Raw genomic sequence first — 15,721 nt, 5'->3', positions numbered from 1 at the left:
AGAACCAGATATCACTCTGGCACATGTGCTGCCGGGGATCGAACTCGGGACCTCATGCTTGAGAGTGCAAAGCTTTACCACTGCACCACCTCCCGGACCACCCATTTTTTTTCTATACCCCTGCCTTCCCTTCCTTTCTAAGTCATACCTATACTTATTCCAATTGTCCTTTCTTTTTTCTTCTCTCCAGGTCTTAGTGTCTTAATGAAATTGAAGTTCAGAGCCTCTGGTTATCTTCCCCTAGCATTGTGCCCCCTCTCGGAGTATGAACCTAGCATTCTTCTGGGGGGTGCAGAAGGTGGGCGTTCTGGCTTCTGTATTTGCTTTTTCACTGGACATTGACACTGGCAGGTCGATCCATATCCCCAGCCTGTTTCTATCTTTCCCTAGTCAGGTAGGGCTCTGGAGAGGTGAGGTTCTGGTTCACAATACTTAGTAAATCTTAGATACAGAATTTGGTGGCTTTGTGAGATACTTTTTAACAAGGTAACTTTGCTCATTAAAAAAAAAAACAAATACATATATATCTTCATTTATGTCATCTCATGATAGTATTACTTGAAAACACACAGACTATTAATTTAAAATACTTGTTATTTTAACATTTAACTATCAACATAAATACACAATTTGATTATAGACAAGACTCCATAGAGTGTAAATTAGACACAGAACACTGATGTTTATTAAATTTATTATGATTGATTAGATTTAATCAACAGACAGGAAGGTTTTCTGTGCAAATATTATTTTTCTCATTTTAAATACTGTTTACTCAGCATACATGAAACAGGATGTCATTAGTATAAAAGTGAATACTGAGACACTTTAGATGTTTGGAAAATTTGACTATTATACAAAGTTAATATAAGGTGGTCTGTTGGACAAAAAGAGGTTGGATTACTTAGAGTTTTGCCAATTTAAATACATTATTTCCTCTTAAACTTTGTGTATATATACAGTGAAAACACAAACTAAAACAAAATTGATACACTGAGTTAAACCAGAATTTTCTTGGGCTAGAGATTTTTTTTCTTTTTGATATGTAACTGAAAGGACATAGTAGTTGTCCATATTCAAAAGAAATGACAGATCACTGCGTACATCTTTTTAAAAATTATTATAATGAGTATACATTTTTCTAGACCTTCCCTGAACTTCTGTGCATCTTAAAGCTGTACAACCTATTCACATGTCAAGTTTCAAAAGCATCTCCACTGCTGTCTCCAAGTAACTTGGCCTTGAAATTCCTTGAGGATTTAAGAACTGGTTTTCATTCCATAACAATATTCTAGGCTAGAGTCTTTCAACTTGCATAGTATTTATTTAGTGAAATTTCTTTTGTCTTTTTAAAAATTTTTATTGATTGAATAATGATTGACAAGACCATAGGATAAGAATAGTATAATTCCACACAATTCTCACCACCAGAGTTCCATATCCTATACCGTCCATTGGAAACTTTCCTGTTCTTTATTCTTCTGGGAGCATGGCCCCAGGATCATTATGAGGTGCAAAAAGTGGAAGGTCTGGCTTCTGTAATTGCTTCTATGCTGGACATGGGCGTTGGCAGGTCCATCCATACTCTAAGCCTGCCTCTATCTTTCCCTAGTGGGGCGGGACTCTGGAGAGGTGGGGTTCCAAGACACATTGGTGAGGTTGTCTGCCCAGGGAAGTCAGGTTGGCATCATGGCAGCAGCTGCAACTTCTTGCAGAGTAATGGAGCTGAAGGGTTGACATTTCATGCCTGATGCCTCTGGGCACCCTCCAAAGGGAAACATGTAGAGGTGGTACTGGTTGCATTGATTTGGTTGAGATCAGCAAATGCAGTATCAAATGGTATGGACCTAGAGAAGCATGTAGGAAAACAAGCCATGCCCCAGAGGTTCCAGGACTGGGAGAAATAATGTGTTTTACAGAGAATGGGAGATTTTTTTTATATATTTGTGCTAAGTACTTACCTTACTTATGCAATCTACTAGGTAGGTGATGTTAATAGTTCAATAAATGCAGCTCTTCAGACTCAACTTAAATGACACATTCAAAGTAATGCTAGATATCAACAGTGTCCTTGTGTCTACACTGTACCACCACTTTGTGCTGCCTCTAATTTTAAAATGGTGCTACTTTTTGTCTGGAATAGAGAGAAATCAGCTAATCATGCATTTATAAAATAGTGGACTTCTAAAATGTTGAAAATCAACATAGGTTGAAATCACTCCCTGGATCTCTACCACACCTTTCACAAATTAAAGGTTCTGTATCTCCCCCAACTGACTTCCATAGCACTTTACATAATAGTATAATTGTCCTTCTTAAGAAAAAAAAGAAGTTATTTTGCTTTCAGATATATATTTTGCCCTAATTTATGGATACATGTGAACATGTGCCCTATCTCATGGGCCCTGGTCTATATCTAGGTTTTGGGACTTTGTTAGGAAGTGAACTACCTGGAATGGAATTAGAGAATCCTATGAAAGGAAAGGTCACACTGGAGTAATGAGGGTGAAGGCTTGACATTCCATGACTGACTTATCTGGACACAGTCTGAAGTGAAACATTCTAAGGTAGTACTTGTTGCATTGATTAGGTTGGGATCAGCAGATGCAATATCATTTGGTATGAATTGAGAGAAGCATGCAGGAAAGTGAGCCCCACCCTAGAAGTTCCAGGACTGGGGGAAATATAGGCTCTATAGAGGAAGTGGGAGGTTCCCTGTTTTAGGATTTAAGAAGGCAATAGATATTGCTATAATCACATTATTTGGCAACTGGATTAACTTTGAAAAATCCCTTTGTTAGGATTTGCTGTATCATACACAACATCACCATAATTTATGTCCTTTGACATTATTTGTATATAGCTGTGCCACTGGTTGCTTCTGTTCTCCCTGGTCTAAGCTTTTAAGAGAGTCAATATATCAAATCCTATGGTCTGTACATTTAAAAGTTTGAGACATTCAATTAATTTTCCCCTCTCATATTAATTAAATAGTGATTTATATGACTACAAATTAATAGGAGTGTTCATAAACACCATTCCCACCACCAAAAGACTGTGTCTCAGCCCATCCTTCCCCCACCCCCACCCCCTCACCCCTCCTACCCCTCCCTTTGAAGCTGAACATCCACCCTCACCCTCAACCCAGGGTTTTTACTTTGGGGCCCTACTCCAAATTCAGTCAAATCCTGCTTTGAGTTTGCCTTTCTGTTCTTCTTTCTCAACTTCTGTTTATGAGTGGGATCATTCTATTCTTGTCTTTGTCTTTCTGATTTAGCTCACTTAATATAATTTCTCCTAACTACATCCAAGATGGGTCAGAGAAGGTGGGTTCATGGTTCTTAATAGCTGCGTACTATTCCATTGTATATGTATATACCACAGCTTTCTCAGCCATTCATCTGTTGTTAGGCACCTGGGTTGCTTCCAGATTTTAGCTGTTGTGAATTGTGCTGCTATGAACATAGGTGTACACATATCTTTTTGATTGGGTGGTATGGAGTCCTTGGGGTATATCCCTAGGAGAGGAATTACTGGGTCATATGGAAGATCCATGTTTACCCTTGTGAGAGTTCTTCAGACTGCTTTTCACAGAGGTTGGGCCAATTTACATTACTGCCAACAATGCATAAGGGTTCCTTTGTCCCCACAGCCTCTCCAGCAGTTGTTGCTGCTGTCCTTTTTGATGTATGCCATTCTCACAGGGGTAAAGTGGTATCTCAGTGTTGTCTTTATTTGCATTTCTCTGACAATCAGTGACCTGGAGCAATTTTTCTTGTGTTTGTTAGCCTTTTGGATCTCTTCTGTAGTCTGCAGTGAGACAGTATAAAGTTCATAATGAAACAGTGTCTACTTAGACTTAGATATCCTCCTCACCTATTTCCTATTATACTTACCTCACTCACTCCCAAGCTAACCTTATCAAAGCAAGGACTGCAAAAAGCTATTGAGTAAGGGCAAGAGACTCGCATACTTTTAACAATGACTCTTTAGTCACTATCAAGCCACCCCATCAGCTGGGGCCCTATTCAGGATTCCTGAGATACCCAAACAGATATGATGGGCCTTGACCTCAAATAAATCCCTCTCTCCATTGCTACCAATCATCTCTATCCAGAACAACACAATAGACCGCTTTGTGGGCCCCCAGAGTACCTTTCCCTTAACTTGGATCCATAACTGTAGAGAATGTTCCATTCTCTGAAGGGAGGCTGGACAACATACTCTATGCTACACCTGAAAAAGATGGGTCAATATTGGGGCAGCTTGGAACGTTCCTACTCATGACCACAGAATGTGAGTTCAGATCTACAGGGATGCAGAGGTCACATAGGCTCCTAAGCTGAATATAGGCCCCAGATCACATCAAATAGATGGGGTTTACAGTCAACAGTATTTATACATCTTTCCCTAATTTGGGAGCTACTCTCTTCCCTGATGCAGCTTTCTGGTCCTTTTTCCAACGATGATATCATCTCCCCAGATAATAACTTGGTTCCACCTGCATATCAGAACTCAGGTTCAGGGAAAACAAAAACAAAAACTAGTATAGTCATGGGCCCTTTGGAATATAACTAAAATATGCCTACTAGCTATCTAAAAAATCGAGACCCCCCCCCCACAACTTTTCATCTGCACTATTCCAGCCTTTAGGTTCATTATTAGTAAACAGTTTGTTTGGCTTTATATGTAACTCTGTTTTCAGCCACCAGGTTCCAGATGCTAACATGGTGCCAGCCAGACTTCCCTGGACAGACAGCCCCACCATTGTATGCTTTACTCTAAAATACTTTAATATCTTACTCTTGCTTGGATGAAGAATGCAACCTAAACATGAAATGCTGGCAATGGTGACACACTTAGCACTTCCCTGTGTTAATCCTACACTCTTATTAGATGGGTGTGGGGTGTGGGGTGGGGTCGGGCTATAGCACAACGGGTTAAGTGTACATGGTGCGTAGTGCAAGGACCAAGTAGGATTCCCCATTCAAGCCCTTGGCTCTCCACCTGCAGGGAGGTTGCTTCACAAGCAGTGAAGCAGGTCTGCAGGTGTCTATCTCTCTCTGCCCCTCTCTAGCTTCCCTTCCTCTCTCGATTTCTCTCTGTCCTATCCAACAACAACAGTAATAACAACAACGATAATAACAATGACGATAAACAACAAGGGCAACAAAAGGAAAAAAATAGCCTCCAGGAGCGGTGGATTCATGGTGCAGGTAATAACCTTGGAGGCAAAAAAAAAAAAAAAAAGGAGAGGCAGCTCATGTGCCTGTCTACACTTCTGTTTACTTACAAAAAGACTTGCTATAGTGAAGAGTTCATGTTTTTCTCAGTAATGATTTAGGAATTAACTACTAAACTGAGAGGGAAACATCGTGATATAATAATAATGATAATAGTTATCATTATTATTATTATGTGACACTGAGGAATGAACCAAGGGCCTCACATATGATACTGCCACTTAGTGGCCTCTCTAGCCCACTGTTCCATTGAAGCATTTCTGAGAGGCAGATAGAGAGATAAGGGAGAGACAGAGGAGAGATTTCGAGTACTGCTTCACCATCCATGAACTCCAGCCTTGTTGTTCCACTGTGGTATTGAGTTTTGAACTCAGAACCTCACACAAGACAAGACTTGTGCTGTTCTGGGTGAGATATCTACTGGCCCATATTACGATTTTAAAGTCCTGAAGTGAAAGCTTCTATTTATTGTAAAATTTCATTGTAACTTTGCACTCCTCCCACCCTTTATCTTTTGGTGCTTATATAACTAGAAAAGGTAAAGTAAACTGATTTATTTATTCATTTATTTATTTATTTATTTATTTATTTTTACTATATTTCTCATTTGAAGACATTAGTATAGTGTCAGGAGTGCTTCCCTTCCCATTTTTTCTGTTGAACTACTGGGCTTGTATTGTGGTTGTGGTCTGTTTATTGCAAATAGTGATTTGACATTTATAAATTTTAAAAGTAACTACTTCTACAATTACCTGTAATGTAGGAGCAAGTATTTCCTTTGAAGTGAGTCCTGAGGGAGAAACTCTTCAAGATTTCAAAGCAGGGAATTAAGCCATTATATTGATTATTATACTAAACAGAGGGTCTTATTAATATTCCATATACCCTTTCTTCATTTATTGCTAAAAATTGACTTCAGATAGACTTTGAGATTACTCTTTGAAGATTCTCTCAATTTTTTTTAAATTTGAGGACAGCTCTTCCTAAGTAGATTTTCTTTTTTAGTTTCTAGATATTTATATAAGCATCTGAATAGCTTTTTAAAGAAATAATATCTGCTTGATCTGCTAGATCAAGTTTATGTGGGGTCATATTGGTCTTTCCATGTTCCAGGGGTAGTGAGTTGCCTTTCAGAAGATGCTGTACCAACATTGTTACAAGAAGATCTGTTCTTGCTAGTAGTAAAAATATACACAGAATGAAGGAGATAAATGTGATTGAATGGTATTTCTATTATTTCTGCTGATAGGTATTCACTAAATAAAAATTTCTTTCCATCACACAGGAGTTTTAGATTAGAATTGCCGGATCAATTCCTTACAACAAAGATGGGCAATGTCTAGCCTTCAGACCATATATGAACTTCAAATCAAAATCATTTGGTCTAGCCTTGCTAAGGCAACCACAGACAGGACTCAAAAGTCAGTAAATATAGGAGCTTTGTTGTTATTATTGCTTTATAGCAACATTAATAATTTTAAAGTTCATATTTTTTGTGATCCACAAATCTTGTAAATATCAAAATGGCCCTCACCCTTCTTTTTTTTTTTTTTGGTTGCCCTTGTTACAGCCTTGTTCTGGTTATTATTGCTATTATTAATGTCATTCGTTGTTTGATAGGACAGAGAGAAATGGAGAGAAGAGGGGGAGAGAAAGATAGACATGTGCAGACCTGCTTCACCACCTGTGAAGTGACTTCTCTGCAGGTGAAGAGCCGGAGGCTCGAACCAGGATCCTTCTGCTGGTCCTTGCGCTTTGTACCACATGCGCTTAACCCGCTGCGCTACTGCCTGACCCCCTGGCCCTCACCCTTCTTTAGAACTTTTTATCCCAGTACTTTGTGCATCAAAGTACACTGTGCTTAGCAACTACACAGTTATTAAGGTATACAGTTCTGCACTCCATGTATGCCTGTTGACTTCCTAATTAATTATCTTCAGATTATGTAGTTTATAGATCTTTCCATAATGGATCTTTATCATTTGGCCCTCCCTCGCTCCCTCCCCAACTCCCCTGACATCCAACCTCCCTGCCTCCAGCAAACATTTACTGAGCACTCAATATAAGGACAGACATGGAGAAGATAAACACAAAGCACCCCACCCACCAAGGTTAGACATCAATTAAACAAAATTATTTCAGGTTGGATTAAGTGCTAATAAGAACTAAATATTAAAGAGAGTGAAAAACAGATGTACATATTCCTACTTCACATAGGATGGCCAAGGAAAACACATCTAAGGGCAGCCTATAAGATGTCGAGAGGCCTACTGTGGGAAGAAGTCCTTGGGCCAGGTTCTGTGTCTTTCTACCCCACTCAACAAACATGTAAATTTGAGTTTTAGGCTTCTCTGATGAACCTCTTAAAAACAGAGCATCCTCACTTTTAACTTCTCCACAACACTTAAAACATTCTTCTCACATGCTGGGTAAGCCCACAAATTCTTGAGTTGTAGGTTATTATAGGTGGCATCTGAGCTTTCTGTCACAGGGAACATTAATGACAGATGGAGAGAAGTGTGAATGTGATTATTACTCTTCTTCTCCTCCTTTTTTTAATGCTATTAGTGATTTAATATTGATTTACAAAGTTATAAGATATCAGGGATATAATTCCACACATTTCTCACTACCAGAGTTCTTTGTCCCCATTCCTTCCATTGGAAACTGCATTACTTCTCCCAAGATCACAGATAGGGGTTGACAATTATTTCTATCTCTATAAATTTGCACACCTCCCCTTTTTTTCTGATTCTGCCTTTTCTCTTTCTAAGTCAAACCTACTACTTCTGAGTGCCCCACCCCTTTTATTTAACCTCTTTCTCCTGGTCCTGATGGAATTGGAGTTTAGAGCCCTCTGATCATTTTCCCCTAACATTTACCCCTCTGGCAGTATGGACCAAAAATCATTATGGGGTGTAGGATATGTAAGATCTGATTTCTGTAATTGCTTCTCTGCTGGAGATGGGCTTTGACAGGTTGATCCATACCCCCAGCCTGTTTCTATCTTTCCCTAGTGGGGTAGGGCTCTGAGGTTCCTGGACACATTGGTGAGGTCATCTGCCCAGGGAAGTCAGGATGAAATCATAACAACATCCACAGCTTGGTAGCTGAAAGGCAGTACAATATAAAGCAGGACAAAATGTTTAATGAGTAGAAACCATAAAGTAGGAATAGAGCATATGGAAATAGGGGTTCTAGGGTAGAAAGATGCTAGGGAGTTTATTTTAGGTATGTTCATAGGGGCCCATGACTATGGTAATTTTTGTTGGAGCTTGATAGTTAACCTGCAGATGGACTAAAAATATTGTCTGGGAAGATGGTGCCAAAGTTAAGAATAGGACTAGAAAGCTGGATTAGGGCAGAGAGTAGCTCCCAACCTTGAAGAAAATATATACATGCAATTAACTATTTACCACATCAGTCTGACCCGAGGCCCATGTCTGTTCATATTTAGCACAGGAGCCTATATAACCTCCAAGTACCTATCAGTCTGTGTTCACAATTCATGGTCACATCTGGAAACATTCATGATTGTCACTCGTAAGAGCACAGTTTTCAGTTTTCATAATCACTTTCATTGTTGTTTTTAATTACCTCATAATAAGGCTTTCCCAAAAATTTTAGAATACATCCATGGGAAGTCCAAGTGAATAAAGAATTAAATGGTAGAAGTTTTTGTTTGTTTTTAATTTTTATTTATAAAGAGGAAACAATGACAAAAACCATAGGATAAGAGGTGTACAACTCCACACAATTCCCGTCACCAGAACTCTGTATCCCATCCCCTCCCTTGATAGCTTTCCTATTCTTTATCCCTCTGGGAGTGTGGACCCAGGGTTATTATGGGGTGCAGAAGGTGGAAGGTCTGGCTTCTGTAACTGCTTCCCCGCTGAACATGGGCATTGGCAGGTCGATCCATACTCCCAGCCTTATCTCTCTCTTTCCCTAGTGGGGCAGGGCTCTGGGGAATCGGAGGTCAAGGACACATTGTTGGGGTTGTCTGCCCAGGGATGTCCAGTTGGCATCATGGTAGCATCTGGAACTTGGTGGCTGAAAAAAGCGTTAACATATAGAGCCAGATTGTTGACTAATCATGAACCTAAAGGCTGGAATAGATTAGATGAAGAAATGGGGGGGTCTCCGTTTTGTAGTCCTATTTTAGTTATATTCCAAAGAGCCTATGACTATACTAGTTTTTTTTTAAAAGTGCACAGTAGTCTGCAGTGAGTCAGTATATGCAGCATGCAAGTAGAAAGACCTAAAAAAGACACCATAAAGTTCATAATGAAATAGTGTCGACTTCTTATTACAGTTCTCTCACTCACTCCAAAGCTAACCTTATCAAAGTAAGGACTGCAAAAGCTGAATAAGGGCAAGAGACTGGCATACTTTAACAATGACTCTTCAGTCACTCTCTGGCCACCCCAGCAGCTGGGTCCTAGTCGGGGAATCCTGAGATTTTCCAAACAGACATGATGGGCCTTGACCTCAAATAGATCACTCTCTCCATTGTTACTGATCCTCTCTATTAGGAACAACACAATAGACCCCTTTGTGGGCCCCCAGAGGACCTTGCCCTCAACGTGGATCAACAACGGTAGAGAATGTTTCACTCTCCAAAGGGAGGCTGGACTATGTTCCACCTGAAAAAGATGTTTGTTTTTAATCTGAGGGCTAGATTCTGCAAGTTCATTCTCTGCCCCATTTATTTATTTATTCATTCATTTATTTTGGTTAGAGACAAAGAGAAATTGAGAGGGAAGGGGGACAGACATAGGATAGACACTTGCATCACTGCTTCATCACTTGTGAAGCATGCCCCCTGCAAGTAGATATCAGGGACCATGGGCTTGCACACAGGTCCTTACACATTATAGTGTATGCACTCAACCAGTTTCACCACTGCTTGGCCTCCTAAGTAAAGATTGTTTATTCAACAAATAAGGGAGTTTATATTTTGGGATTATTTTCCCTTCCCCTTTTGGATAATCTACCTAGGTTGTATCATATGTAATTATATGTTGTAATATAATATGTGTTATTGTTTCTCAGACCTGACTTCAAAGTTAGCTTTTATGAGATTTTTTAGGAAAACATAGAATCCAAAACCAAAACCAGTAAGAGTCTTCTTCAGTTGTTTCTTGGGACATGACCTTGATATTTCAATTTTGAAATATTCCTTAGTTTATATTATAAGGTGGAAGGTAGGGAGAAGTGTCCCTGTGTGCTTCTGTTGGGGTTACTGGTTTAAGAACTATTGATTGGGAACACAATAAAACATTAAGTAACTGAGTAAATTTCCCTAAATTATACATAGAAATCAACTCATAATTGCTATAGCCCTAATAACCCCTCAAATGTTAAGTATTATGATACTGATGAGTAGCATAGCTATCAAAAGAAAGAAATACAAGAAAATGGCCTACCTTGGGGTAACAAGACTTAAAGCCACAAAAGAAGGATCCTGACTGTGCTAAAACAGTAGTGCTACTTTTCTTTAGCTGGATGTTAGATATGATAGCAAGTAAAGCCTCTTATCTCCTTCTAACCTGTGCTATATAGTGATTGGATTTTTCTTTCCAAAAAGATTACAAGGCCCAGTTTTACTATCATAAGAAAAGTGTTAGCTGTCTCTTAGAGGTCTGATAGACTTTTTATTCCATCTTCATTCAGGGCATTTTTGGAGAGTTCAGTAATTATTCTAATGACCCTAATTGATTTGCTGAAATTTGCAGAAATCAGTAATGATAAAGATTTGAAATTCATTGTCTTGCAGGTTAAGATTTTCTTTGTGCATTCAGTATTTCCTTTATTGATATTTTTACTTTTTCTACAATATCAATTTTTAGTGCTTCAATTTAGAATGTATGTATGCATGCATTTACATTACATATGCACATTTAAGTAGCCTACATGTGCACAAGATTGTTGAAGATTAATTTATTGTAAGAACATTTATTAGACATTTCCATGAATTGTTTATTTATTCCTGCAGACTCTTGAGATACAGTGGTAACCCAAGTAGACATGGTGTCAGTCATTTGGAAGAAATTTCTTGAATAATTGGGTCACTAAATGAGGAGACAGGAGTTTAGCATTGAGCAAATGTACGTATTTCAAGAACTTATAGTTTCAGGTATGCATATTCACATCAAATTTAGTTCATTTGCTGGTAGGCATTTCATTACTGTGTCTCAAAAGATTCCCTGAGAATGGTGGGATAATATTAAACCTTCTGAAGTGCCATGAGCAAGTTTATTGAATACATATCCCATAAAAGTACCTTTCTTTGGAGTCTGGCGGTAGCGCACCAGGTTAAGCGCACGCAGTGTACAGCACAAGGACTGGCATAAGGATGCCAGTTTGAATCCCCGGCTCCCCACCTGCAAGGGGGTTGCTTCACAAGCGGTGAAGCATGTCTGCAGGTGTCTGTCTTTCTCTCCCCCCCTCTGTCTTCCCCTCCTCTCTCCATTTCTCTCTGTCCTATCCAACAATGACAACATCATAACAACAACAATGACTACAACAACAATAAAAAACAACAAGGACAACAAAAGGGAAAATAAATAAATAATAAAAAAATTTAAAAGTACCTTTCTTGAAATACTTAAATGAATGGTTTATGGATATCTTTCTTGGGGTGGTAAGTTCATCAGGATAAAAAGTCAAGTGATATCATTAACTGAACATTCCAAGGGAGCATTTGGTATCACCCTGGGAACTCTGCTGGAATGTCTGCTACTGACACCATTGGTTTTATGGTCAAGATAAGAGAACTCATGGAGAGTACAGATTTTTGTCTGTGTATAATCATTTAACAAATCAAAGTTCAGTTTTACTTAGTTAATTATTTGACAGAGACAGAGAGAAATTAAGAGGGAAGGGGGAGACAGAGAGGAGAAAGACACCTGCATCACTGCTTCACCACTTGTGAAACATCCTTATACTTGGCAATGTGTGTGTTCATGTGGGCACACCACAACCCAACCCCCTGGACTTATTCTTTTTTGTTTTTATTATATAACCCCTTAAAGTTCCTGATATAATTGTTTTCTATCCTGTTTAATTTCCTTAACCATAACTTTCTCTTTCTTCTCCCCCACCCCTAGTCTTGTTTGTTTTATATAAAGTTCAAGTGTACATCGCTGAAAATCACCATGTTTACTCCCCTTGTCCTGATTTAGGTATCCTTTTACAGTCCCACAGCCTTCCCTTTCCCTTGTACTTGGTGATCTAGTCCAAATAGCATATTACTGTTTTCCTTTTTTTAAAATTTTTGTTTTATTGATTTATTTTCCCTTTTTTTGCCCTTGTTGTTTTATTGTTGTTGTTATTATTATTACTGTTGTTATTGATGTCGTCATTGTTAGATAGGACAGAGAGAAATGGAGAGAGGAGGGGAAGACAGAGAGGGAGAGGGGAAGACAGAGAGGGAGAGCGAAAGATAGACACCTGCAGACCTGTTTCACCACCTGTGAAGCTACTCCCCTGCAGGTAGGGAGCCAGGGGCATGAGCCGGGATCCTGATGCCAGTCCTTGAGCTTCGTGCCACATGTACTTAACCTGCTACTCTACCGCCCGACTCCCTACTGTTTTCTATAGTGTATCTGTTTTTTTCTCTATGTGTCACATAGAAGTGAAATCAAATTGCTTGTTTTTCTTCATTTGACTTATTTCTTTTAGCATAATAGACTCTATGTCCATCCATATTGTTACAAATGGCAGGATTTTCTTTTTCTTTTTAGCTGAACAATATATACACATACATATTAAAAACAGATGTGTGGTGTATTGCACCGAAGTACAGTGGAGTGGTAGGGAGGGTTCAGGTCCTGGAACATGATGACAGAGAAGGACCTAGTGGGGTTGTATTGTTATGTGAAAATGTTATACATGTACAAACTATTGTATTTAACTGTCGACTGTAAACATTTAGTCCCCCAATAAAGACATTGGAAAAAATAAACAGATGTGATCTATACCTCTTTATCTGTATATCCCCCACCAGTGTTATTACTGAAGCTCTGTAGCTCTGTGCTTGCACAATGCCACCATTATTTTTCTTTTCTTTTTTCTTTCTGATAGAGAGTGAGAATCAGAAGGAGAGAGGTGGAGAGACACAGAAGAGAAACCTGCAACACTACTTCACCACTTGTGAAGCTCCCCCCCCACCCCCGACCCCTGCCCTCAGAGGAGGACTGGCTCTTGTACCCAGGTCCTCAGACATGGTAAAGTGTGCCCACTACCAATTGCTCTACCTCCTTTATATCCTTTCATTAATCATGTTTATCAGTTAATTGTTTCCTATCTTTGGCTATTGCAAATGATGTTGCAGTAAGAATAAGAGTGCTTTCCTATATTCATAACTGCATTATTCGCAATAGGTATGGAGTGGAAGTAATCTAAATGTCCACTGACAGGTGACTGGATCAAGAAAATATGTAATATATTCAATGGAATACTACTCTGCAATGAAAAAAGATGATATTGTGTCCTCCATGACAAAATGGATGAAATTGGAGGTGATGGTGCTTTATTAAGTAAATTAGGGTATTAAAGACAGCTACAGTATGGTTTTGTTCATATATGGAATATAGAGAATTGAAGCATATCAGTTTTAAAAGTAGGAAAAGTAGCTGAATTCATGAGTACTGTGATGGTTATTATTGGAGGTAGGAGTGGGGACAGAGAACATTGCTGGTGGGGGTGGTCTTGAACTATATACTCCTATAATGTTATAATCTTGTTAATCATCATTAAATCACTAATAAAATTATAAAAATAAAGGCATAATGATTAAGAATGGATGCGTCTCTCTGAAGTAGTATTTTTTATAGTTTTGGTAAATTAAACAGGAGAAATAAATTATACGGAATCTTTATTTTTAATATTTAGAGGAACCCACTTACTGTTTTCAGTACTGGTTTTACCAGCTTATATTTCCAACAGGAGTGTGCAATGGTTTATTTCTGTCTATATTTTCCTCCAAGCTTATTATTTCTTGTCTTTTTGTAATAACTGTTCTTACAGTTAAAAAGCAACCTCATTTTGTAATTTTTACTTACTGTTAATAAGGCAAGATGGGTATTTCTTTTCGTTTGTCTGCTGGCCGTTTCTGGGTCTCCTTTGAAATACTATCTCTCTTCCAATTTTTAGATGGGATTCTTTGTGTTTAAACTTTATTAGTTCTTTTTTGTTGTTGTTTTGCTGAACCAGATCCTCATATGTGTATTATTCCATCATGCTTAGGCCAATTATTTTATTCACTTTTATTTCAGATAGAGATACACAGAGATACACACACACACACACACACACACACACACACACACACACACACACACACGGAGAGAGAGAAACAAAAAGAGAGAGACACCACAGCATTGTCCACCATACATTGAGTTTCTCTCATGCTGTGATGCTGCTTTTTGGTTTTGGGGCTTGAGCCTGGCATCTCCTGCATGGTAAGGTCCATGCCTTGCTAATTGAGCATTTTCTTGACATGAGTTATTGTTGTTGTCATTATTATTATTTTAGCATAGATCTTTATTTTCAAACTTGCATTTTTTTTATGAGTGGAAGGGGGCAAGATAGGAGCCAGAGCACTGCTTTGCCATATATAGCACAAAGAATCAAATGCAGGGCTTAGCATATGCATTACTCTTTGAGTCATCTTCCTGACATGCAAATTCTCAATATACCTCTGATTATAAATACTTGTCAGGTGGATCATGCACAAATATTTTCTTCCATTCAATAGGACATCTTTGTGCTTTACTGACTATTCTTTCCCTGTGTAGAAGAGCTTTTTGTCTGACCCAATACCAGTTTGTTTTTGTTTCCCTTTCTGTTGGAGTTAAATCCCCAAAAGACATCAAGGAAACCAGTATTGTGGGGTTTTTTTCTTCCTGTTTTCTACTAGGTATATTATGGTCTCATATGGGTATATTCAGGTTTCAGATAGTTCAGGTATATTATGGTTGAGTATAATGTTGGCTGTGGGTTTGTCATATATGGCTTTTTTTCCCCTTGTCTTTCTATTATTCTTGATAGGATGGAGAGAAATTGAGGGTGGATGGGGAAACAGAGGGAGAGAGACAGAGTGATACCTGCAAACTTACTTCATTGCTTGTGAAACACCCCCTCTGTAGGTGGGGGTTGAGGACTCAAACTCAGGTTCTTGTGCATGGCAATATGTGTGTGTTAACCAATTGTGCCACTGCCTTATTCTCATATATGGTCTTTATTATGTACCCTCCTTTTATACCATTTGTTGAAATTTGTGTGTGTGTGTGCATGTGTGTGCGTGTGTGTGTGTGTGTGTATGTGTGTTTGTGTATGACTGATTCTTACTGAGAAAGTGTTGTATAACACTGGTGTGCTTACAGAGACATGCATTTTTTTTAAAGTTTTTTGTTTGTTTGTTTTGTTTTGTTTTGCCTCCAGGGTTATTGCTGGGGCTCCAGTGTCTGCAC

The 15,721-nt window shown here is 38.7% G+C and overlaps 1 protein-coding gene across 11 annotated transcripts in view; it reads left to right on the top strand.

Moving 5' to 3' along the window:
• Window positions 1-15,721, top strand: part of MITF (melanocyte inducing transcription factor) — a 276,773-nt gene that overhangs the window by 151,546 nt on the left and 109,506 nt on the right. For 3 of the 11 annotated variants that reach the window (XM_060202889.1, XM_060202884.1, XM_060202882.1), the window contains one exon: window positions 13,332-13,474. The exons of the other annotated variants lie outside the window; for them this stretch is intronic. Coding sequence is in view for 2 of the 3 variants with exons in the window: in XM_060202884.1 (XP_060058867.1) it covers window positions 13,332-13,474 (143 nt within the window). In the remaining variant the exon portion in view is untranslated. The remainder of the gene's footprint in view (window positions 1-13,331; window positions 13,475-15,721) is intronic. 11 annotated transcript variants of the gene reach the window in all.

Source organism: Erinaceus europaeus, chromosome 12 (assembly GCF_950295315.1).
Source record: "Erinaceus europaeus chromosome 12, mEriEur2.1, whole genome shotgun sequence".
NCBI lineage: Eukaryota > Metazoa > Chordata > Mammalia > Eulipotyphla > Erinaceidae > Erinaceus > Erinaceus europaeus.
The sequence above is the reverse complement of the archived record's forward strand: the minus strand, read 5'-3'. Positions and strand labels throughout refer to the sequence as shown.